Source organism: Hippocampus bargibanti, linkage group LG14 (assembly GCF_051943395.1).
Source record: "Hippocampus bargibanti isolate YZ-2025 linkage group LG14, ASM5194339v1, whole genome shotgun sequence".
Taxonomy (NCBI): domain Eukaryota; kingdom Metazoa; phylum Chordata; class Actinopteri; order Syngnathiformes; family Syngnathidae; genus Hippocampus; species Hippocampus bargibanti.
Window position 1 is genome coordinate 20442856 of NC_142747.1, and position 25326 is coordinate 20468181.

Below are 25326 nucleotides of genomic sequence, written 5' to 3' on the forward strand. Positions count from 1 at the left end.
ATGTATATACACAAACAGTGTATATATATATATATATATATATATATATATATATATATATATATATATATATATATATATATATATATATATATATATATATATATGTATTTTTTTTAATGAAGACAATTTTGAAATAAAGTATTGAGGAGTAGAAAAGTGGTATACAACACCAAGTGTACACTGTCAAGGCATATCTTGCCTCTCATCAAGATATTGTCAAAGCATTGCACATAAAAGGAATATACGGGAAAGAAAAGTCATGCCGGTCCGGCAAAATCGATCCGAAACCAATCGGTAAGATCAATACTTTACACTTGACGACAGAACACATCAGCAACATCGGCAACGGAACACGTGGTGTTCTCAACTTGACGAAGCATAAACATGCAACTTTCCAGATGAACACGATGGAAGCCACACATTCTTTCATCGATCAATGTTCTCTTTTCTCCCAAATATAACAAAACAACAATAAATCACATCTATAACGATCAGCATACCAGGAAGAGATTTTTAACTTTCAAAACAACAACTTTCTATTTATTGCACATGTTGGTTCACAAAAAAAAAAAAAAAAAAAAGTTGGGGCACTTTCAGCAAACAGCAGCATTTTCATATAGATTTGCGATCAATTATCAGTATTGGGTAAGGCTAATGTTTTTTTTTTTTTTTTTCTATCCTGCAAATTAACTCATTCGCTGCAATCAACTCTTCGAAGGAAGGGGGGGGGGGGCGGTTAAGCAGTTTACTTCCTCTTTTTTTCAACCTAAAGTGGCATATGCAAAATATACAGAAGTTAAAGGACAACCGACACCATTTTTTTGTTTCCTACCTGACATCAGAAAAACATTTTATAGCATCTAAAATAGCCAAAACACGCAAGCTGATATTTTTAGTCAAATGCAAAAAAAAAAAAAAAAAAATGACATAAAGTGTCCCAAAACTACTCCAAAAATGACCTTGTAAATGGCGAGTTTCAGAAGTTCCCGCCCCCATGTTCGTGACATCACGCCAAGACGTCTTACCTTGCTGGAGAATCAAAACAATGGCTTCAGATTGGGAGAAGATGCTTTCTTGTTACTCATCCAGTTATGAATATGATTCAAATAGTTCTGAAGAGGAAAGCATACATGTTTGCAATCGATTCAAGAAGTCCTCCTGAATCAATTCGAGCCGTCAGGACTCCAATGTAGCGTCCCAGAAAATGCACAAGATGGCGCCCAAGCTCCGTTGGAAATGGGCTGATTTGCTGCAAATTTGTGTCAACTAGTATCAAATAGTAGTCTTGGTGCAACACTCAACGATTCACCATCGTGCTATTTATGTTTTCCTTCTAATTTCACCATCAACACGAAGTTTTCAGACCAAACAAAGTACCCAAAATGCATTGTGTTTCACTTCAGGGTCAGGGGCGTTCCTTCAGTGACGTCATGTACGGACTCGTCACCAACTCGAAAACAAGACTTCCTGAACATTCACCGCAAGTCTTAAAAGGTAAAATATTGCTATACGCGGTGGAATCTTAGAAGAAGAGAAGTCATTTCAAGTGATTTTACAAATTATGGACACAACTTGTCCGGAGGCGTCGGTTGTCCTTTAAATATTTTAGTGAGGCAATCAGTAGCATTCAATTCGTGGATAATCAGAAAAACCTGTGTCAGGAATCAGAACCGGCAACGTCTCGAAACTGGATGGCAAACAAACAGAAATACAGAACCCCCCCCCCCAAAAAAAAAAAAAATAATAATAATAATAAAATCACATGAACAACAAAACGACAACGTCAACATCTCTCAAGTAATCTCCTCACATCATCCCAAGAAGCCTCTGCTTTGAAAAAGTGGCCATGTGAAAAAGAGCCAAAAGAGCTAAAAGAGCCAAAAGAGCTAAAAGAGCCAAAAGAGCCAGCACATGTGCTATGGGCTCATCATCATCATCATCATCATCATCATCATCATCATCATCATCATCATCATATTTCGAGAAAAGACAATCACGTTGTGACAAACGTCCAACTGTCTGCAAGATCCTTTTTGCATGACTGTTATGCAAGCAGTTCCTCGATAAACAAAGATCGCAAACATTTTTGATGTGATCCAGCTGTTCGTTTCTCTTTTTTGGGGGGTCGGGGGTGCTTGTTGCTATTGTATTTGAACATCAAAATGAGAAATAAGATCATGAAAAATGAAATATTGTGTCAAAGTGTAAAAAAAAAAAGACGCATAACAAGGAAACCGGACTGCGTGAAATGTTACAATGGGGGTTTGTTTGAAAATTTTGCAGATTGAAAATATTAAAGTGGCAATTTTCGACAATTGTGGCCAAAGCTTTTTTTTGGGCAGACACGGAAATATAGAATTTTGCTGTTTTATTTTGCAAATGTGCGATTCGCAACGCTTATTGTTGCATTTGGATTATTTACATTCGGGGTTTGTTTGAAAATTTGGCAGATTGAAATATTAAAGTGGCAATTTTTGACAATTGTGGCCAAAGCTTTTTTTTGGGCAGACACGGAAATATAGAATTTTGCTGTTTTATTTTGCAAATGTGCGATTCGCAACGCTTATTGTTGCATTTGGATTATTTACATTCGGGGTTTGTTTGAAAATTTGGCAGATTGAAATATTAAAGTGGCAATTTTTGACAATTGTGGCCAAAGCTTTTTTTGGGCAGACACGGAAATATAGAATTTTGCGGTTTTATTTTGCAAATGTGCGATTCGTAACACTTATTGTTGCATTTGGATTTGTTACAATGCGGGTTTGTTTGAAAATTTTGGAGATTGAAATATTAAAGTGGCAATTTTCGACAATTGTGGCCAAAGCTTTTTTTTTCTAATTAAAGAAGAAAATCTAAGGTTTCTTCCGCTGCATTGAATGTTTATGTAGTTCTAAAACTTAATATTCTGTGGGTCTTGGATTTCGAGTGACAATGACAAAAACCCTGGCACTGGAGTGGACACATTTTTGCACATCATCTGAGTTAATGATAATTTCGGATGTAAAAAAATATGTCGCGTTCAGAGGTAACCAAGGTGTTCGCCCCGCCCCGTTTTGTCTTTTGGCACATTTTTTTTGCACATCGTCTGTCAGTGAATGATGAGCGAGAATTGCAGTTTTAAACACAATTATTCATCCAGACATCATTTTTTTCTAGTACTGCATTCAAAAGGGAATCTACATGAAGAGATATTACAAGAGGACGACACTGACATGTTGTAGACGAGACCAGAAGAGACACGTGTGTTCTCCTACACATTCAAAACATCAGAATGGAAATTAAAAAGGGACAAAAGTTCAGATTGTAAATCCTCGGGTTGCTATTGTGGTCCAACAAGTGATTTTTCACCTATTCTCAGGCACTTTTTTTAAAAGGACAAGGCTAGAATTTCACATAGTGGCAGTGCATTCACGTTAAAACGGGATGAAGAACTACTCGTTTAACAAAAAACATTTGTTAGAAAATTTTGCAGATTGAAATATTATAGTAGCAATTTCGACAATTGTGGCCAAAGCTTTTCTGGGGGCAGTCACGGAAATATTGAATTTTGCGGTTTTATTCCGCAAATGTGCGATTCGCAACGCTTATTGTTGCATTTAGATTTGTTACATTGGGGCTTTGTTTGAAAAGTTTGCAGATTGAAATATTAAAGTGGCAATTTTCGACAATTGTGGCCAAAGCTTTTTTTTGGGCAGTCACGGAAATATTGAATTTTGCGGTTTTATTCTGCAAATGTGTGATTCGCAACGCTTATTGTTGCATTTGGATTTGTTACATTGGGGGCTCAGGACTCATTTTATGAAAGCCATTACGCAACGTCTTGATTCTGTCACTGGAAATACGACGTCCGCTTGAGAGTTATTTGGACATCCATATTCCTCAGATCACTGCCAAGTAGCACAAGATGGGCCAAAAAGAAAACTTGCGTCACTCGATGGTGATAGAAATCTGGTCCAAAGCGCCTCCTTCTCCGTCGTCCATCTTGGTCTCCTCCGGTAGAGTGCCGTCTGCATGCTTGTTGAAGCAGACGGGAGCTACCAGGGGATCCACGGAATCGGGTGAAAGGAAGCCAGGTGAGCTCTCGCAATTGTGGGTGGACGAGGAGACCTGGGAGATGACGGCCATTTGAACCGAGGAGGACGAGGAGGCGGAAATGGTGGCGGAGGTGGAGGCGGTGCCCGCGTAAACAGGGTGATGTGGAGATTCTTCTAATTCGTATTGGACGCCGAGCACCTCCTCGTCCTGTTCCTCTACGTGGCTCAGGTAGTCGGGCACGAGGAAATCACTACTGGGAAGGGCAAGGTCGGGGAAAAAAATAAAAACAAAAACATCAGAAGTACTTTCACGACGATAAAGGTACAGTTCATCGGGGTTTTTTTTGCCTCCAGACTCTCATAGTTTAGTCAAAAAAGTTAAAGGACAACCGACACCATTTTTTTGTTTCCTAACTGACATCATAAAATCGTTTTATAGCATCTAAAATAGCCAAAACACGCAAGCTGATATTTTTAGTCAAATGCAAAACGCCAATAAAAATGACTTCAAGTGTCTCAAAAATCCCACAAATTTAGCTCGAAACTGAAATACTCGAAATACTTCTTCTACAGGGGGAACTGAAGTGGGTGGCTGCTGACAATAATTTTCGAGACCCGTTATGGCTCAATATCACCTCGCATTTAAGGTGCACCCGCGTATAAGGCACAGGGTCATCTTTAGAAGACAATCAAGGCCTTTGGGTGCGCCTTATACACCGGAAAATAGGCTAAATGAATAGAACAGCCTAAAATCAAGACGATAGAGGTGTTTTCAGACCCCCAATGTGAATCGAGTGAACGATGGGGTCTTCTCACCTGCTCTGGAAGTAGTTTGCTAGTTCAGACGCCTCATGGTTCAGACTCCTCAGGTGTACAATTAAATTTCCGGAGTTGGTGAACATGGCGCCGCACGTTTTGCACTCATAAATCCGCGGCTTGCGGATTATGTGTCGGGAGACCCTCATGTGGTGCTTATATTCGCCGAAGGACGTGAATGTGGCGCTACAAATCTGGCACCGGAAACAGCGTTTACCTTCGTGCTTCAGCCGATGCATCTTTAGCGAGTAGGCCCGTGTGAACTTTTTCCCACAGCGGTCACACTGGAAAGGCTTAATGCCTGGCGCAAGACACAAAAACAACACTGCTGACATCCACATTTGGTCCGTTTCAACCACTGAGAAAATTAAACAAATGTTTCAAATGGAGAGTGGAAAATACCGAGAACAATTACATTTTTTTTGTTTGTTAACCCTTTCATACATGCTGTGAAACACCGGTGTGAAAGTCCAGGCCTGGGGGCCAAATCTGGCCCACCACATCATTTTATTCGGCCCGCAAATCCAACTTTCCAACAGTTTAATAACAGTACAGTGATACCTTGGCTTACGAACTTAATTGGTTCACAGACAGAGTGTGAAAGGCGAAAAGTGTGTATCCCAAAAAGTAATTTCCCATCGGAAACCATTGAAATGAGAATAATCCGTTCCCAGCTCCCCATAAAACATAATTTTCTAATTTTCTAATCCTTAAAATTACACACAATATACCTTATTTTATGTATAATAAATGTGCTATTATAATTATGTGGTATTATAATTAAAGAAATAAACAGTACGGTATAATAAAGTCGTTTTAATGACGCAAGAGTGGCTGCCGTTACAGCAGCTCCTGTATCTTATTTTTCTACTTCTTCCTTTCCTTTCCTCTTACTTTCGTCACTTTTCTGCTGTGATATCAAGAAATTGTTGACAACTACGGATATAAAAATGAATATTTTGACTTGATAAAAGACAATATATTTGTTTCCACATCTTTACTTACCCGAGTGTATGAGCATGTGCTGCTTGAGGTTTTGAATGCGTGTGAATCGAACTCCACAGGTTGGACACTGAAAGGGTCTGTCGGGGCCATTGGTGCCGGGTCGGGCCGATGGGCCAATATACAGGTGGTACGGATATTGAATACCTTCTAATCTGAAATACCAAAGAAGAAGAGGAAGATTAGATTGATATGTGTAATAATAATAAGATTTGAAAAATCTGGTTAGACCTCTGGCAAAGTTTTTCTTCCTTCCACCAGAGGGCAGCATTTGCCTTTTGTCCATGTTAGCTTCAATTGTTGTTAAAGTGCTATATAAACCAATATGTATGTACAGTGATACCTTGGCTTACAAACTTAATTGGTTCCCAGACATAGTGTGTAAGGCGAAAAGTGTGTATCCCAAAATTTAATTTCCCATAGGAAACCATTAAAATGAGAATAATCCGTTCCCAGGTGCCCATAAAACAAAATTTTATAATTTTCTACGCCTTAAAACTACACAAAATATACCTTATTTTATGTATAATAAATGTGCTATGGTGTTATAATTAAAGAAAAAAACAGTACAGTATAATAAAGTGGTTTTATTGACCTTTGTGGTGGTCGTTGATGGCTTGATGGAATGGAGTGGCCGGTTTCCATAGCATGAAACACTTGATGAGGAACGTAACCTTCTTCTATCACCACCTTGAGGAATGATCCCTTGGAGGTGCTTTCTCTGCGATAATTTTATCTAGTTCCTCATCAATTGTGTTCTGTTTAGCTGGGTTGATAGCTTTTTGCACCAAGTGTACAGATGGCTTGTGCGGGTTGTTTTGTAAATGGCACCAAATGGTGATACCTTTCGTCATCCTCCGCGTGTCCTCCAGCATTAGCGCTACTCTGAATTGACGGCAAGCCCTCTGACACGCCCTCGTCCATTGATCCTGAAACAGAAAAGAAAAAAAAGATGACATGGCCGTTGTTCCGAATTCATCTCAGGTGCCCAGATGCATCCTGGGAATGTGTAAAAAAAAAAGCTTCAAGGTCTTATTTTGTAGCGCTAACTCGCCCACCTATGGATGATGACTGTGGACTGATGAGAAGATCCTCCTGACCCTGGTCACTTCCTGGCACAGTCTGTTGATCATTGAGTACGTTCTGTGAGGCGCCGACCGCGTGGGAGGCCGCCTGCTCCTGGACCTCCTCGTCGCTGAGACGTTCCACTTTCACCCTCACGTCTTCGTCCTCCGTCGGCACGGGCGGCGACGCCACCTTGGAGCTTTGGCACGCCAAAAAGTCACTGAGCCGCCGAGCCGCCGCCACCTCCGCCGCCGCCGTCGCCGCCGTCGCCGCCTGCTCTTGGCATGGCGCGCCCTCCGGGGTGAGCTTGTTTTTATCCGAGTGGAATCTCCGATCCATCCCGAACGGGAAGGTCCACGGGAAGGCTAGCGAGGACTCCACGGGCTGGGCGGCGCTCTCCGAAAACGAAGGCGACGGATCGGGGACTTGTGGCGAGGCGGTGACCATCTGCGCGGCGGCGCATTTCGGGGGACTCTCGGGCGAAGCGGCGCTCAGGAAACTTTTCCGTTTCCGACGCGACTCTCGGCAAACGGGAACGTTTCTCTCCATCACGCTGCAGTCGGACGACACGGGCGACACGCTGCCGTCGAGCGGCGTGAGGGCGCAGTTGGAGGAGGCGCTCTCGGCCGCCGGTTCCAGAGGTTTACTCGCATCCGGCGCGTTCCCGTCGTTGTGACTCGGACTCCAGAGGATACTGGACTTCATGAACTCGGAACACGTGCTGGCCACGGCGAACATCTGCATGTAACTGGCGGCCGCCAGGACGTCGATGATATTTTCTGTGCTGATGGACAGCGTGGACGTGTAGGCGTATTCCAGCAAGGGAGCGAAGCCGCTAACGGTCACGTGGTGCAGGTCCAGGACGAACTTGTCTTCTTCCTCGGGGCGACCAATCAGTTTGGAACGGAAGAACTCGCTGCAGCAGGCCAGGACCACTTTATGGGCCAGGAAATGTTTGTCTTGTACCCTGATGGTCACGTCGCATAAGTCACCTTGGTGACGTAACGTGTTGAGCTTTTCCAGCATCTCCTGGCTGTGGGATGTCGAGCAATGGGTAAAGGTTTTCACTCCCATGTTAAGTCGCCTTCTCAACATGTAGAGAAAAGGTGGCCTGGGAAGACAAAACAAGTGTTTAGTACGCTATTACTGTATCTATTAGCTAGCTAGCTAGCGAGCTTTCTATCTATTTGAGTTACTTCCGGGTTGGGTAAACGCTGGCGCGTGTGGCTGCCGCTGTTCACCCCCAGAAAAAATATCCTGTGACTGTAAAGTGTCTTTGAGAGTTTTGAAAGGCGCTTATAAATGAAACGTATTATCATTATTATTATTACTGTATCTATTAACTAGTTTTAAAAGACAACGACACCATTTTTTTGTTTCCTAACTGACATCAGGAAAAAACGTTTTATAGCATCAAAAATAGCCAAAACACGCAGGCTGATATTTTTAGTCAAATGCAAAACAGCAATAAAAATGACTTCAAGTGTCCAAAAACGCAACAAGTGGCACATCCGTATTTTGACTTTTCAGCGACTTAAAACTAAAACGCGCTGCATTACGTTTGACTTCAGAATGCATTTGCGACATCACTTTTTCAAAGACAAGTTCAAAGCGACATTGTAGACGGTTAAGCAGCAACATTTTAATACACTCATCGGAAAAAAGGAGGTGGGTGATAAGGGAATGGAGTGTCGAAGACAGAAGAATGCCAGGTTATATAACGACAATAAAAGCAATCCAGGCTCAAGTGGAGGCCAGTAAACTTCAGGATGCTTAACGGCTGTCTGGGAGACATTCGGACTCCTCGGCCAAGAGATTTCCATCAAACAAAAGCTTGAGGAGAAGGAAAGCACACGCACATACAACAAAAAAGAGAGAGACCAAAATAACAGGACAGTGATACCTTGGCTTACGAACTCAATTGCTTCCTAGACAGAGTGTGTAAGAAGAAAAGTGTGTATCCCAAACATTAATTTCCCATAGGAAACCATTGAAATGAGAATAATCCGTTCCCAGGTCCCCATAAAACATCATTTTCTACTAAATAAGCCTTAAAACTACACAAAATATACATTATTTTATGTATAATAAATGTGCTATGGTATTATAATTAAAGAAATAAATTGTATGGTATAATAAAATCGTTTTATTGACCTCTGTGATGGTCGTTGATGGCTTGATGGAGTGGCCGGTTTGCCTTTGACCTATCAAATTTGAAGTAAGTCCAAATTTCACTGTTTTCTATCCATTTTCTCACTCTCTGTCGTCTGCTTGTCTCTTTCATGTTTAAACCACCTCCCCTCACTGCTGCGTTCTTGACCAATCACGTGGCTTTAACCGAAGACTGGGAGCGGAGAATAGAGGACCAAAACAAGCCGGCTGCCATTTTCTTGTTTGGAGAACGGGCTCGTTCGCGAACGACACGTCACTCATTGTGGCAGCTTCGTGTGTATACCGAAAAATAGTTTGTATGCCAAGGTACATTTTTCATAAATGCAACGTTCGTAAACCGAAAAGTTCGTAAGCCAAGGGGTTCGTGAACCGAGGTATCACTGTCCACGGCTTTGTAAAAAAAAATAACAAGGTGAATTACTGACTTGGAGTAAAAACAATAGAAAAGAACATACTGTAATGCCATGTTCTTACAATTGAAGAACCTCTTCCAACCAATTCTTTGATGGAGAAATTTTGAAGGGACATCAAATCGACACACTAAATTATTTTAGTTACATAACTTTGCCTTAAAGGACAACCGACGCCTCCGGACAAGTTGTGTCCATAATTGGTAAAATCACTTCAAATGACTTCTACTGAGCGTATTTTACAAAGATTCCACCACATATTGCTATATTTTACGTTTTAAAACTCGAGCTGAATATTCAGGAAGTCTTGTTTTCGAGTGATGTCACGTCAGGAACGCCCCTGACCGAGAAAGCCACACACAATGCATTTTGGGTACTTTGTTTGGTCATTTTCAAGTAGTTTTGGGACACTTGAAGTCGTTTTGCATTTGACTCAAAATATCAGCCTGCATGTTTTGGGTATTTTAGATGCTCTAAAACGTTTTTCTCGTGTCAGTTACAAAACAAGAAAATGGTGTCGGTTGTCCTTTAATCCTCAAGCATTTGAAGGGTTTTCTGCAACATTGGAATGGAATGTAAATAAAAGGTGAACATGTCAAATGGGATTTTTTTTTATCAACAGGCCACAGGTGGTGGCAGATGCTTGTTCTTGGTTGTTGCATATCATATCTTCGCTGACGTTTTAAACCTAACCTGTCATGTTTATTGATTAAGAAAGAACAACACAAAAAAAGTTCACATCCACTGTACCTTTCAATTACTCGTGATGGCGGCGTCCAGTTTCCAACCTGGTCCTCCTTTCACTGGAACTATCATCATATCCTGCTAGCAAGTGGTTAGACACCTGAAACAAGTGAGGAAATGCGAATTGAAGCCATTGGGTCGATGTAAACCATAAAAAGACACGATCTCTATTTAAAACGAGCAAAGACGAAGCCACAAATTCCAAAACAGAACATTAAAAAAAATATCAACAATTCAATTTAGCAAACAACAGCTAAGTGTCAAGTTTCAATTTCTCATGACCGTTGACATAACAAACACATCCTGTTTCAACTATCACAATAAAACATTTAACAGTCGCGTATTTCGAGATTTGCATACCGCAATCGACCTCCGCCCCCCTATCGACGCGCGAGTGCGTACAACACCGTAATAAAGCATTACTTTCCTTATTCGGGTGTGCATTTGTAACTATTTCATCAGCTCACTTCGTGGATTACAATCTCGACTCAAAGTACAGACATTGTTCCTGTGTCCAATTCAACAAAGCTTTTCTTTCGAAGTTTAATATGTTGAACTTCCGGTGTGACCGTGGCTCAACCCTGACTACCTCAGCGAAGCGAGCGATGCACGACAGCTAGCATGTTAGCTACGAATATAACGAAGATTAGAATATAGCATCCGACAATCAACAAAAAGGCTAATGGAGGAAAAGGCGTCGGATATGCATAATAATGACACGTTAACACATATTGCAAAAAAAGGATATTTACCTTTCGTCCGAGGCTTCTGCGAGCTGCTGGGCCTTAGAATGGAATAACAAAGCAGCTCGCGACGTGTTTTACATGTTTATTGTTATTCCGGCGAATTGACAGCCGGGATAACGCTCACTGAAATTCATGTTATCGCACCTTGTCATTTCAATATATTTTCTCTCTTTTGTTTAACCAGAAAGCCTTTTGGTGCTCGTATTTGTGTCCCCCTCAATGCAGTGCGCATCTGTCCTGTCAAAGAGCAGGAAGTGTCATTGTTCAACATTCCCAACAATGACTCACTGCTGGCCTCAAAAACATCTGAATCACAGACTAATATGAATTATAATTTGTCCACGAATTCTTATTCAATAATTTGAAATTGTCTTTCAACTTCCTTTCATGAATTTTCCACTGTTGCGCCACTTCCAGACGTGTGTACTTGTATTTAAAGGACATCCGACGTGTCCAGACAAGTTGTGTCCATAATTTGTGAAATCGATTTAAATGACTTCTACTCAGCGTATTTTACAAAGATTCCGCCGCTATATTTTACGTTTTAAGACACACTGAATATTCCGGAAGTCTTGTTTTTGAGTTGGTGACGAGTCCTCACGTTACGTCACTGAAGGAACGCCCCAGACCGAAAAAAAGAACACATTGTAGCAGTCCTTCCATCACGTCAATGCATTTTGCTGTACTTTGTTTGGTCTGAAAACATCGTGTAGCACCAAAAAGAGACAGAAAATGGCGACAAAGCTCCATGTCAGGAATTATTAATCGGTGGACATAATTAAGGCTATACAGCTCCAAAGCTAGCAAAAATAGCACATAATATGGCAATTTTATGAGGATATCATGAATACACAGTAAAAAATCAAACTTTCTTCAAGTCACAAGTTATTTCCTGGCGAATGGCACCCTCTAGTGGACGTGTAGTAATATCACACCATATTTGCAGCAGATTGATTCAGACGTAGCACTACTGAAGGCCTAGGAGTGACATGAACAGCCCGCCACTGATAATTGGTATGCTCACAGTCTTTGAGAAACATGAAACGCAGTCTTATTGATATAAATGTGTTTATTTTACAATTTTTTAGAAACAAAAGCATTTGTGAGACAGTAGCATCTGCCAGGTTCATTACACATACGCTAAGTAAAAAATAAATAGCTTAAAAGGAAGCTTTCATCAGAGAATTGCAAGGTCCTTCATTGAAGGGATAAAGGCCTAACGCTCCCTCGGTTTTCTCTCATTGCATTCTGTCAATTCATAGGAACTAAAAATACACGTCAAAACACAAAAAGTTTCAAAACATGTTTGGGTATGATTATTGATGTTGTTAAGGAACGTGACAAATGTCATCATATAACACGAAATGCACCTTCAAGGACAACCGACACCCTTTTTTTTGTTTCCGAACTGACATCAGAAAAACCTTATCTATCTATCTATCTATCTATCTATCTATCTATCTATCTATCTATCTATCTATCTATCTATCTATCTATCTATCTATCTATCTATCTATCTATCTATCTATCTATCTATCTATCTATCTATCTATCTATCTATCTATCTATCTATCTATCTATCTATCTATTAGTCGTTTTCCTTCTAATTTTCCGATGAAAAAAAAGTACCCAAAATGCATTGTGTCGCTTAGGCTCTCTTTTATCATCAGCTTGAGTATCCTGGCGTGACGTCACAAACAAGGAGGCGGGACTTTCTGAAACTCGCAATTTCCGGGGTTATTTTGAAGCAGTTTTGGGAAACGAAGTCATTTTTTTATTGGTGTTTTGCATTTGACTAAAAATATCTATTTTAGATGCTATCAAATGTTTTTTTATGTCAGTTAGGAAAGAAAAAAATGGTGTCGGTTGTCCTTGAACATAAATCAATTGTCTGCGTCTTCCAAATAAGGAGCAGTGAACACATGGAGAAAGCTTGGAAAGCACAACACTCTCATCCCAGCCACTTTAGCAACGGCGATAAAAAGGCTAACTTGAAGCAGCCCAGCGTCCGATAAAAGCACAGTTTTGTTTTGTTTACTTCACGCCATGCCGCACAATGGAAGGCTTGATGCCATTTTCTTTGCCCACCCCCCACTCTAAACGAGAGCTAATTTACAAAGATAGCCCATAGATAGCTAGCTTGAGTGACTTCCGGATTGAGTGAACGCTGATGCGTGTGGCTGCCGCTGCTCACCCGCACAAAAACTGATCCTGTGACTGTAAAGTGACCTTGAGAGTTTTGAAAGGTGCTTATAAATGAATTTTATCATTAGTATTATTATTATGGTGATGATGATGATTATTATGATACAGGTAACGACCGGCTCGATTTACGACCGCCCGTACTTACGACCACGACCTCCAGACCCTACTTTTAACATTTTAAGAGGGGGAGTTTGTGAGTCATTAATCCTCCGAGTCTCTATGCAACATTTTGAATGGATTTCAACTTACGACCGTTTGGTCGTAACGGAACTCGGTCGTAAGTCGGATGTTACCTGTATAGCTATCCAGCTAGCTATCTGGCTAACATTTTATTAGCTATCTAGCCAGCTTTCTATCTATTTGAGTTACTTCCGGGTTGAGTGAACGCTAGCGCATGTGGCTGCCGCTGCTCACCCACAGAAAAACTGATCCTGTGACTGTAAAGTGACCTTGAGAGTTTTGAAAGGCGCTTATAAATGATTTGTATTATTATTATTATTATTACAAAGATACTCTGTAACCAAGACGAAATGGAAGCCCAATAAATTAGTCATCATTTAAAGTGGAGAAACTAAAACGCAGCACTTTCATCATTGAGCATCTAGAAATGGCATCGCTTGACATTTACGAGGTAGTTGTTTTTTTTTTTTCCCATTGGTTACTTTCAACAGTGGTTGTCAAGAGTCCAAAAAAAACAAAATGGCCAAACCATCACGGGGGCAGCAAATGAACTTCTGGGTGATGTGATAAGCTCCAAATGGGAATTGTTCACGTTCTTCATCAGCACTCGAGGTTAAAACATTCCCCGGAAACTGGCGCCGGTTTTTTATTAGCGTGGCATTTTTCCGCTGGGATAGTCTTACCAGTGTAGTCGATACAGAAAAGACTGCGTCGCCGTTGGCCCTGACCGCAAGTTCGCGAGCAGGAAGACCAAGGTCCCATCTGCCAGATGGGACAAGGTTGATCTCCGCAGGCCCTGATGTCCGTCGGCTTCAGGTCTTTATCGCAAAGACTGGACAGAAATCCCGCGTTGTCTCTGCACTCCACGTTCCTCCGAGACCAACCTGAACCGCAACTTTTGGAGCACTCGGACCACTCGCCGAGAACCCAATCCGATGCCCCGTAAGGATGTATGGCGTGTAAAGATGCCGAAGAGCTTTTCTTCTCCTTGGACTTGAACGCAACATCTTTAGGGATAAAAAAGGAATATTTGACTTTTGGGGGACTGCCATCCCCCGCCGTAGCCAGAAGCTGAATCACGATAGGTTCCTTAAGCCGCATGAAACTCTGGATCCTCTCCAAGGTGGTGGAGGAACCGCTGTATTTCAACACGGCGCCAAGGACGGGAATGTCCTGTTCCACCATGGAGATGGAGAAATTGCCGTTGAGGATGTAACTTCCACTCTCTCTCATGATCGCCAGATAATTGCCGTCGTGTTTGATTCCTTTGTGGCTACGTTGTTTGATATCAATGTTGGTTGCGCCGACGGGGATTGTGACAATGTCGCTGTATCCATAGCTGAAAGTGAAAGAGATCCACATCTGTCAGAGATGTTTGTTCCGACACGGCAAGATTGTTTTTTTACTGCCGGCAGGGGACGCAACTAAGCTATTTATTGAGAGGGGAGTGATACGAACTTAATTGAGTGTTTAAGGCGAAAAGTGTCTATCCCAAACAATAATTTCCCATAGGAAACCTTTAAAATGAGAGTAATCCGTTCCCAGGTCCCCATAAAACATTTTTTCCTACAAAATAAGCCTTAAAATTACACAAAATATACCAGTCCTTTAATGTTTAAACCACCCCCCTCACTGCTACGTTCTTGACCAATCACGTGGCTACTCAAAAAATCAAGTGGCTACTAAAAAAATGTTTATTTCCTGACCAATTAAATATACAGATATGTATGTCTGTTTAGGCTCTCCAGTGGTCCATCGAGGAAAAGGTTTCTTCAGCCGTCATCTGTACTTCTTTGAAGGGGTCAGACATTTCGCTCCTCATCCAAAGAGCTTCGTCAGTCAACTAAAGTTTTGCTGGTAACTCAGGCCCTATAACCCTATGGACAGAGGTGGCTGTGCTCTGATAGGCCCATGCTCTAAGGTTGAGGGGGGCAGTGAAGCATTCCCTGACGGCAATCTGATCACTTCTATTGTTCTATCCCTGGCTCTGATTTCATCCTATTCGTCAATCTGATTACCTCTCCACTCTGATTACCTTTATAGTTCTATGCCTGACTCTGGATTCACATCATTATCCAATCTGATGACATCTAATGTTCTATGTCCAAAATATTGATCCAAAATATTGATCAGAGTCAATATTGTATGCAAAAAAACCCCACGTTTGTTCACTTACATTGCTTTGTTGTAGGACCCGGTGACCTTCCTGCAGCTAAGTCCGTTTCCTCCACACACGCCACACTTATCCACCCTTTGATTGGAGCCGATCACCTGATCGCAACCTGCCTTCACACACTGGCCTTGGACGCACACCGATGTGGTGTCAGGACCACAAGGTGTGCCGTCAATGACCTGCACAAATATATTGATTACACGATTAGATGTATATTGATTACATTATTAGAGTTCACAGGACAATTTTTTTCGGTATTCCATGTCCTGCACAAAATACAAATCAATTAACTCATTCACTGCCATTCACAAATGTATTCGGGAATTAAAAATATGACGTAGTGCGCCCATTCCCTAATTTGTTCGGGTTTTGTTGTTTTTTCATGCTTGGGTGTCGATAAAGCCCTGGCCATGGCCCCTGGCAATGTTTTTTTTTTATTTTCCACAAGGGGGCAGGATGTCCCTTTTTTCCAGTTTCAACTATTGTTAAAGGGCGATATAATAATAATACATTTAATTTCTAAGCGCCTTTCAAAACTCTCAAGGTCACTTTACAGTCACAGGATACGTTTTTCTGTGGGTGAGCAGCGGCAGCCACATGTGCCAGCGTTCACTCAACCCAAAGTAACTCGGTCGTAAGTGGGATGTTACCTATATAATAATAATCATCATCACCATAATAATAAAATTCATTTATAAGCACCTTTCAAAACTCTCAAGGTCATTTTACAGTCATAGGATCAGTTTTTCTGCGGGTGAGCAGCGGCAGCCACACGCGCCAGCGTTCACTCAGCCAGGAATAACTCAATAGATAGAAAGTTAGCTAGCTAGCTAATAGATAACTAATAGCGAGCTAGATGGATAGCTAATAGATAGCAACATGAGCCAACGTTCATTCAGCCTGGAAGTAACTCAAATAAATAGAAAGCGAGCTGGCTTGCTAATAGATAACTAATAGATAGATAGACTAGCTAGTTAGATAGCTAATATAGAGCAAATAGATAGCAAAGAGATAGCTAGCCAGATAGCCAGCTATTTAGTCCGGAATTGAAAAGTGTAAGAAACCAATATGTATTGTATTGTATTGTATTGTATTGTATTGTATTGTATTGTACCTTGGACTCAAACACCTTGAATTCACTGCTGCCCCTTGCCCGGCAGAAGAGTTTGCATCTGTCTCGAGGAGACACCCCAGCGTACTTGGGTATCCAATGCTTCATTTTGCCACTGTAGTCCAGGTAGTTTGGGCTATTGTACTTCTCACATTGCTCCTCTCGATAACTTTTGCCTGTTGGGGGGGAAAAATGAAGTCATATAAAACTTTTTCATTCGTAGAAGGTGCGCCATATAGTCAGGTGCACCTTATACACCGGAAAATATTGGTCATTAGTTTAAAAGTCACAAGTCAAGAATAATGACTGAAAAGCAGCTAGCGGGGGGCAGTGTGAATGAGGGTACTATCGTCGAGAAAGCACGGCAACTTCACTCGGATATCATCAAGAGCGCAACCTGGAAGTTCGTCATCCATTGACAACTACCATCATAAAGCTAAATAAAACAACTTTATTATACAGTATAGTTCATTTCTTTAATTACAATCAAATAGCAGATTTTTTAATACAGAAAATAAGGTATATTTTGTGTCGTTTTAAGGCTTATTTCGTAGAAAAATTGTTTTATGGGGACCTGGGAACGAATTAGTCTCATTTTAATGGTTTCTTATGGGAAATAAATGTTTGGAAGACGACCTTTGGGGTATTATTGTCGAGAAAGCACGGCAACTTCACTCGGATATCATCAAGAGGCAACCTGGAAGTTCGTCATCCATTGACAACTACCATCACAAAGCTAAATAAAACAACTTTATTATACAGTACAGTTTATTTCTTTAACTACAATCCAATGGCACATTTATTTTACATAAAATAAGGTATATTTTGTGTCGTTTTAAGGCTTATTTCGTAGAAAAAATGTGATTTATGGGGACCTGGGAACGGATTAGTCTCATTCTAATGGTTTCTTATGGGAAATAAATATTTGGAAGACAAACTTTTCGGCTTTCACACACTTTGGCCTCACCGTTGTTGTCGCAAGGCTGCGTGTTGCAGGACTGGTATCGAACCCTCTGTCCCTCACAATAGTTGCCCCCATTTTGAGGTTCGGGGTTAGCGCATTCCCGATAGGAGAAGTCGACTCCGCCTCCGCAAGTCCTCGAACATTGCCGCCACGGTCCCCACGTGCTCCAGCCGCCGTCCACAACCACCTGCAGTCAAGCGAAAACACAAAAGGGGACAAAAACAGGCAGCGCTTAGAGAGGTTTGTTGCCACAGGAAGTGTCCAGTGTGCAGCCGAAACCGCAGTCTGGGTTTCTGGCAGTGGGTCGGCATGCCGTGACTGGAGGCTAATTCCGTGTTGAAGTCCGGCACGCGTCTCCTGTCTGGTTTCTGTCCACATTCTTGCTACATGTGTCACTCACGACTCGTGGAGGAGTGAATGACACCGTCGGCCATCGAGCTGCTCGCTGAGGTACGATTTAAAATTTGTGCGCCTTTTTTTCCAGAAGTTGAATGACTTTAGGACGGCTCAAATGGCAGCTGCCAGCGTGACTGCGCGCATAAACAGATGTGCGATCCAAACACATGGCCAAGATATTAAGGTACACACACGAAATTTAAACACAGCCAGAAATTCTTTTAGAAAAACATCCGTGTCGTGTGTATGTATATGTAGAATGTATGTATGCATATGTATTGTGTGTTTGTGTATATAATGTGTGTATGTATAATGTGTGTATCTACACATATAGTATACATATATACATGTATACATATATACAGATACAGTATATACAGATATACATTTTTACATATGTATATATACATACATATATACACACATATACAGTAAAGTCTCGTTATATCGATATCGGATATATCGATAGTCCCGGTTATATCGATACTATTTCTATGCACGCACGGAGAAAATTACATGCAAACAAGGTCGGATATATCGATAGTCCCGGTTATATCGATATTTCTTGGACTCCCTTGAATATCGATATAACGAGACTTTACTGTATATATATATACATACATATATACACACACACACACACACACACACACACACACACACACACACACATACATATATATATATATATATATATATATATATGTGTGTTTGTATGTATATATATAATTTTCTGTGAGTGTGCAGCGGCAGCCACACGCGCCAGCGTTCAGTCAACCCAGAAGTAACTCAAATAGATAGAAATCTAGCTAGCTAGCGAAGAGTTAGCTCATAATCACTCAACCCTGAAGTAACTCAAATAGATAGAAAGCTATCTCGCTAAGAGTTAGCTAATAATCACTCAACCTGCAAGTAACTCAAATAGATAGAATGCTAGCTATCGAGCTAATAATCCCTTATGGTGCTCAAACGAAGCTAAAATAATCCAAAGGTGTCTTTCTATCAGTATACAAATGTAGAAACACTTGTGGCCGCCTCGTATCCTCCGCTATTCTTACCAGCGGCTCCAGGACCTCCTTTGTCGGCACGCAAACACCGTGGAGGCACGTCCTGTTGAGACTACAAGGGGTGCCGTCAGCCCAGGGCAGGCTGCCATTCTTTGTGGAGCACTGGGACGTTCCATCCTCTTGGCACCACAGCTGCTTGCAAACGTCATTCTCTGTTGTGTTGGGACAATGGTAGAATTCCTCTCCAAAAATCTGTTGGCACTGATGGTCCAGGTTGAATTTGGTGCCTGGCAAGTCTTTGGGGAATGGCAAAGTGCTCTCCGGAACATCCAGCAGGCAGTCTCCTGCGGGGACAAGACGCAACACTGAGGTTAAAGGGCAACCAACATCACATCTTTGTTTCCTAACTGACATCAGAGGAACGTTTCATAGCATCTAAAATACCCAAAACACGCAGGCTGATATTTTTAGTCAAATGCAAAACACCAATAAAAATGACTGCAAAAAATTGAGCTGCGAATTGGGCATTTTCAGAAAGTCCCGCCCCCTTTCCGTGACGTCACGCCAAGACATCTTGCATTGCTGGAGAATCAAAACAATGGCTTCAGATTCGGAGAATATGATTTCTTGTTACACATCCAGTTATGAATATGATTCAAATAGTTCTGAAGAGGAAAGCATACATGTTTGCAATCCATTAAAGAAGCCCTTCCATGCCATTTTGAGGAAACATTGGGGGGGGGGAATGTATCACCAAAAAAGAGGCAGAAAATGGCGACCGACCTCCTGTGAGGAATTAATCAGCCCGTTTCCACAGGCTGATAAATTCCTTATATGGAGCTTGGTCGCCCTCTTCTGGCTCTTTTTGGTGCAACACGTTTTCAGACCAAACAAGCACAGCAAAATGCATTGACGTGATGGAAGGACTGCTACAATGTGTCCTTTTTTTTTCCGGTCAGGGGCGTTCCTTCAGTGACGTCACGTACGGACTCGTCACCAACTCAAAAACAAGACTTCCGGAATACTCAGCGCGAGTCTGCAAACGTAAAATCTAGCAATATGCGGTGGAATCTTTGTCAAATACGCCCAGTAGAAGTCATTTTACAAATTATGTACGCAACTTATCCGGAGACGTCGGTTGTCCTGTAATGTTCTTACTTACCATGACCATTGTCAAAGAATTCTGTGATGTAAAGCGCGCTACAGGGAGACCAAGGCGTGCTTTTATTCAGGCTAACAAACAAAGGGGCCATCATGTAATGTCCTCCGAGATCCCCAAACAGCCTCTGGCAGGTTTTGGAGTCATCATGGGGCATGCTTAGGACATGACCTAAAGTACAAAAAGGCTGTCAAAAAAAAAAAAAAAGACAAGACAAAACGTTGACGATATATCCAACAAACGAACCGAGTTCATGAGCAGCTGTGAAAGCAGCTTGCAGACCGTTGTCCTCAATGACGGAGCAGCTTCTCTTGGGATCGCACATTGTCCCCACGTCGGCGACACCCAATGTATCACAGCTCTTTTGGCCACAGATGTCCTGCCACACACACACACACACAAAAAAACACACAACTGCTATAGCAATACGTCTGTGTAAGCTCTCAGTCATACGGGAGTGGTCCATCGATGAAAAGGTTTCTTCAGCCGTCATCTGAACTTTCCACTTTCCAGACGTGGCAGTGCCAGACTGTTATGATTGGTCCCTGCTCTCAGGTTGGAGGGAGCAGAGGACTACTCCCTGCGGCTACACTGATTACTTCTATTGTCCTGCCTGAATATGGGGTCTACGACTGGCCTGATTGCCCCATATACAGACACACACACACACACACACATATATATATATATATATATATATATATATATATATATATATATATATATATATATACAGACAAACTCCAGTCCTCGAGGGCTGGGGTCCTACATGTTTTCCAAGTCTCACTGTGTGTATATATATATATATATATATATATATATATATATATATATATATATATATATATATATATATATATATATATATATATATATATATATATATATATATATATATATATATAAAACGCACCTGAGGCTGTGTTGCAACATGGAGACTTGGAAAATATGTAGGACCACAGCCCTCGAGGACCGGAGTTTGACACCCTTGGGCCGCTAATCCAATCCAAGAGTCCGTTTTTGTTTTGTTGATCTGACATTTCTGGTTAATTACCTTTGAGAATTGCTAAAACGGAGTTTCTTGTTGTTACTTGTTCCTGGTGTTTTATTTTCTCCGATTGTATTCTTGAAAATGAAAGAAATGCAGCACATGTTGTCCCTTACCTCCCTGGTGAAGAGCATGGCCGTGTCGTAGTGCTCTGGGTGACGCTGACTCGGTGGGTTAAAGAGTTGCTGCCAGGAGCAAAAATTCCTGAGAGCGACCCCGCCATTGCTAGAGACCTCCGGGCCCACCTCTTCATCTTCGACCACCAGCAACTTCACCACCACCACGTTGACGGAATTCTTTATGCTCGGGTGCTTGTATAGCTGGGCGGCCATTGACATTAAGGTCAAAATATAATGCTGTGGAAAGAAAGAGAGAGAAAAAAAAAGCGTCTGAAAGGTCAATAGCGCAAGGATATATCTCATGCTAACAATTTTGAGAGATTGAATGTATTATTATTAGTAGTAGTAGTAGTAGTAGTAGTAGTAATAGTAGTAGTAGTAGTATTATCTAGCTGGCTATCTACCTATTAGCTATATAGCTATCTAGATGGCTAGCTATATAGCTAGCTCCTGTGACTGTAAAGTGATGCTAACAGTTTTGAACGGCGCTTATAAATGAAATGTATTATTATTATTTATATGGTTATTATTATTATTACTAATAATACTATTGATATCATTATTCATATCATTATTATTATCATTATTATCATTAGTATTATTATCTAGCTGGTTAGCTAGCTATCTATTAGCTATATAGCTATTTAGCTGGTTAGCTATCTCGCTAGCTATCTAACTTAACCGGTGACCTTGTAAAGTGACCTTGAGAGTTTTGAAAGGTACTTATGAATGAAATGTATTATTATTATCATTATCTAGCTGGCTAGCTATTAGCTATCTAGCTGGCTAGCTATCTAACTTATCCTGTGACTGTAAAGTGACGTTAAGAGTTTTCAATGGCGCTCATAAATGAACTGTATTATTATTATTATTATTATTATTAAATGATTGGTCGCCATTTCTATATGGAGGTCTCGGGTGGGTGTTCTTACAGCCTGTTCCAAAGGCTTTTTTTTTAACAGTGGAAGAAGAAAAATTCCAAATGGATGTTTTCATTTAGCAATCAGAAAATGGAACAAATGAAATCAGGACATAAATGTGTCTTTTTGTTGGACTTTTTAAGCATAGACGATCACGCCAAGTGTTCAATCAGTCTTTGTTGATATATATCTCTTCGCGTGTGCCATTGTTTTGTATTTGGGCATTCCAAAAAAGCATACCCCGTTGATTGTCCCCGTCGACTTTCAACATCTGATATTGGTCAATAATACGATGACATGGTGACAAGTGAGATACGATGGTCTCACCGCCATGGAAACGTCCTCACTTCATTTAAACAAGAAACAGCAAAGCCACCATATTTGTTGCCATTGCATTCCTCGCTATGCACTTGACATAGTGAAGTTATGAATCAGGGGAAAGATCTTCCATGATGCTGCTCCTCTGCTGCCAAATCAATGATCAAGCCCAGAGGAATGTCTTTCAGCATTTCTTGCCTCATTCCCCCCCCCCCCCCCCATCCCGGACTGTTTCCTTTTATGCAAAACAGAAAATTAAATCACCCTCCCAAACCAAAATGTTTTTTTGACGAGGTCCTTAAAGGACAACAGACGCCTCCGGACAATTTGTGTCCATAATTTGTAAAATGGCTTCAAATGACTTCTACTCAGCGTATTTTATAAAGATTCCGTCGCATATACTAGCTATATTTTACGTTTTAAGACTCGCGCTGAATATTCCGGGCGTCTTGTTTTTGAGTTGGTGACGAGTCCTGACGTCACGTCACGGAAGGAACGCCCCTGACCGACAAAGCGACACACTGTTGCAGTCCTTTCATCACCTCAATGCATTTTGCGGTACTTTGTTTGGTCTGAAAACTTCGTGTCGATGGCGAAATTAGAAGGAAAACACATAAATAACGCGATGGTGAATCCTTGTGTGTTGCACCAAGACTACTATTTGATAGTCGCTGACAAAAATTCGCAGGAGTAAAAATCAGCCCATTTCCACGGAGCTTTGTCAGCATCTTCTGCCTTTGGGGGGTGCCACATTTCCCCCCCTTTACCTCAAAATGACATGGAAGGACTTCTTTAATCGATGGCAAACATTTATGCTTTCCTCTTCAGAACTATTTGAATGATATTCATAACTGGATGAGTAACAAGAAAGCATGTTCTCCGAATCTGAAGCCATTGTTTTGATTCTCAAGCAAGGCAAGTTGTCTTGGCATGACACCACGAAGAAGGAGACGGGACCTTCTGAAACCGGTCACTTCCGGTTTCAGTTTGAAGTGGCATTTGAAGCCATTTTACAAATTATGGACACAACGTGTCCGGAGACATCGGTTGTCCTTTAAGGACAAAAAGTCTGACCTTGATTTCATCCCCATAGAAGTGAGCCATGCTGGGATCGGCCACCGCCAAGGTCTCGATGAAGCGTGGCGCCGAAACGAAGCGTCTCCGGCGAGATTCCTTTGGAGCGTCGCTGCCATCACGTGTCAAACTTTCCCATTTGTTCTTTTTCTCCAGTTGTTCATTGGCTTGGATGGCGTGATCGAAAAGGAAAGGGACACGGTGGCTTTTGGACAACGTCCTCCTCTTGATCACATGCAGCTGTTGGGGAGAACGTGACCCAAAGCCTCCTCCAAATTTGGGTTCAATTAAATACTCGCTTCCCTCCGTGATGAAGGAGCCATAAACGCCGGAGCATAAACTCAAAGCCACCAGCGAATGTCCATCCCCGTCAACGTTCCCCGAATAAAAGCAACTTCTCAGTTGTCCTTCACTCTCAACCGTCCGGTTAATGAAACGGTGGAGCTTTTCACGCGGAGAACTTTGCGCACCTGTGGCGCCGCGTAAAAACCCGGAGACGTCTTTAGCTCGAAGGCGCTGGATAGCGAAATGAGGTGAGATAAAAGTGGTATCGGGAATAAGATTGAGGCGAAACTCTTTGCCGAATGCGTTGAAGATGACCCTCGCTTGGTCGCCGTGGACTCTCCCGTTGATCCGAACGGCTGCGACGTCCTCGGATTCAAACTGAGCGGAGAGCGCTGGATGGAAGATGCACAAAAACAGCAAACAAGCAACGGGGCACATCTTCGGTAAGTCCCAAAAATGTTAAAAAAATAGCTTCCGGATCAATTGATCATCAGAAAATAAAGCTCCTTAATCTTGGACAAAGCGTTTGTCTTTAGGTATCAACTCTTGTAGAAAGCTTCTGGCGTTCAGGTTTAGTTGCGTGTCACGTCGGTCGTTTGCGCGAGCGTTCCTGAAGCGAGCTCGGACCTTGTGTCACTCGCTGCAGTCTGCATGCAGCGGGTCTATTTATACGTTCTCTTCTTCTCCAGACGGGAGGCGACAGGGGGAGGCGGCGGGGGAGGTGGGGTGGGTTGGGGGTGTATTTTGGTTTATCTCGCTTGCTGGAAATCCTCCTCCCACTCGTTGGTCCGCTCAAGAAATGGATCCCGGTGGGAATAAGCCGAGCCTTACCCTGGTGCAAAAACTATTATTAACCAAGCATGTTACTTAGTGTATGTATAGAGGCAGGACATGGATGATGAGGAGAGAGAGACAGACAGAGAGAAAGACAGAGAGAGACAGCGATAGAGACAGAGAGAGAGAGACAAACAGAGAGAAAGACAGAGAGAGACAACGATAGAGACAGAAAGAAAGAGAGAGAGGGACAGCAATAGAGACAGAGACAGAGAGAAACAGAGACAGAGAGAGAGACAGCGATAGAGACAGAGAGAGAAACAGAGACAGAGAGAAACAGAGACAGTGGTAGTAGACAGAGACAAACAGAGAGGGACACAGAGAGCCAGAGACAGAGACAGAGAAAGAGAGAGACAGAGAGAAACAGACAGAGAGAGAAACAGAGAGAGACTGTGATAGACAGCCAGACAGGGAGAGAGAGAAACAGAGACAGAGAGAGTAAGAGAAAGAAAGTGATAGACAGAGACAGAGAAGACAGACAGAGAAGACAGACAGAGAAACAGAGACATAGAGAGAGAAAGAGAGAGACAGTGATAAACGG

At 41.9% G+C, this 25326-nt stretch overlaps 2 protein-coding genes across 5 annotated transcripts; both read right to left on the reverse strand.

Moving 5' to 3' along the window:
- Positions 1-893: 893 nt before the first annotated feature.
- zbtb44 (zinc finger and BTB domain containing 44) lies at positions 894-11218 on the reverse strand. Of its 4 annotated transcripts, none has more exons than XM_089014335.1 (7): positions 10999-11218; positions 10253-10346; positions 6914-8031; positions 6700-6784; positions 5859-6010; positions 4854-5154; positions 894-4288 (listed from the first exon to the last, which is right to left on the reverse strand). In XM_089014335.1, the coding sequence occupies exons 3-7, from the start codon at positions 8013-8015 to the stop codon at positions 3931-3933; spliced, it is 1998 nt and encodes a 665-aa protein (XP_088870461.1). In that variant the 5' UTR covers positions 8016-8031; positions 10253-10346; positions 10999-11218; the 3' UTR covers positions 894-3930. The 4 variants fall into 4 exon arrangements, with proteins under 4 accessions (XP_088870461.1, XP_088870459.1, XP_088870460.1 ...); XM_089014333.1 differs by having other exon boundaries at positions 894-4291; XM_089014336.1 differs by having other exon boundaries at positions 4121-4291; positions 5071-5154.
- An 823-nt stretch (positions 11219-12041) lies between these two features.
- Positions 12042-24608, reverse strand: LOC148888795 (A disintegrin and metalloproteinase with thrombospondin motifs 8-like). Its single transcript, XM_089013953.1, has 9 exons — positions 23667-24608; positions 21352-21591; positions 20434-20566; positions 20191-20358; positions 19080-19372; positions 17629-17812; positions 16665-16837; positions 15554-15729; positions 12042-14716 (listed from the first exon to the last, which is right to left on the reverse strand). The coding sequence occupies exons 1-9, from the start codon at positions 24387-24389 to the stop codon at positions 13978-13980; spliced, it is 2829 nt and encodes a 942-aa protein (XP_088870079.1). The 5' UTR covers positions 24390-24608; the 3' UTR covers positions 12042-13977.
- Positions 24609-25326: the final 718 nt, after the last annotated feature.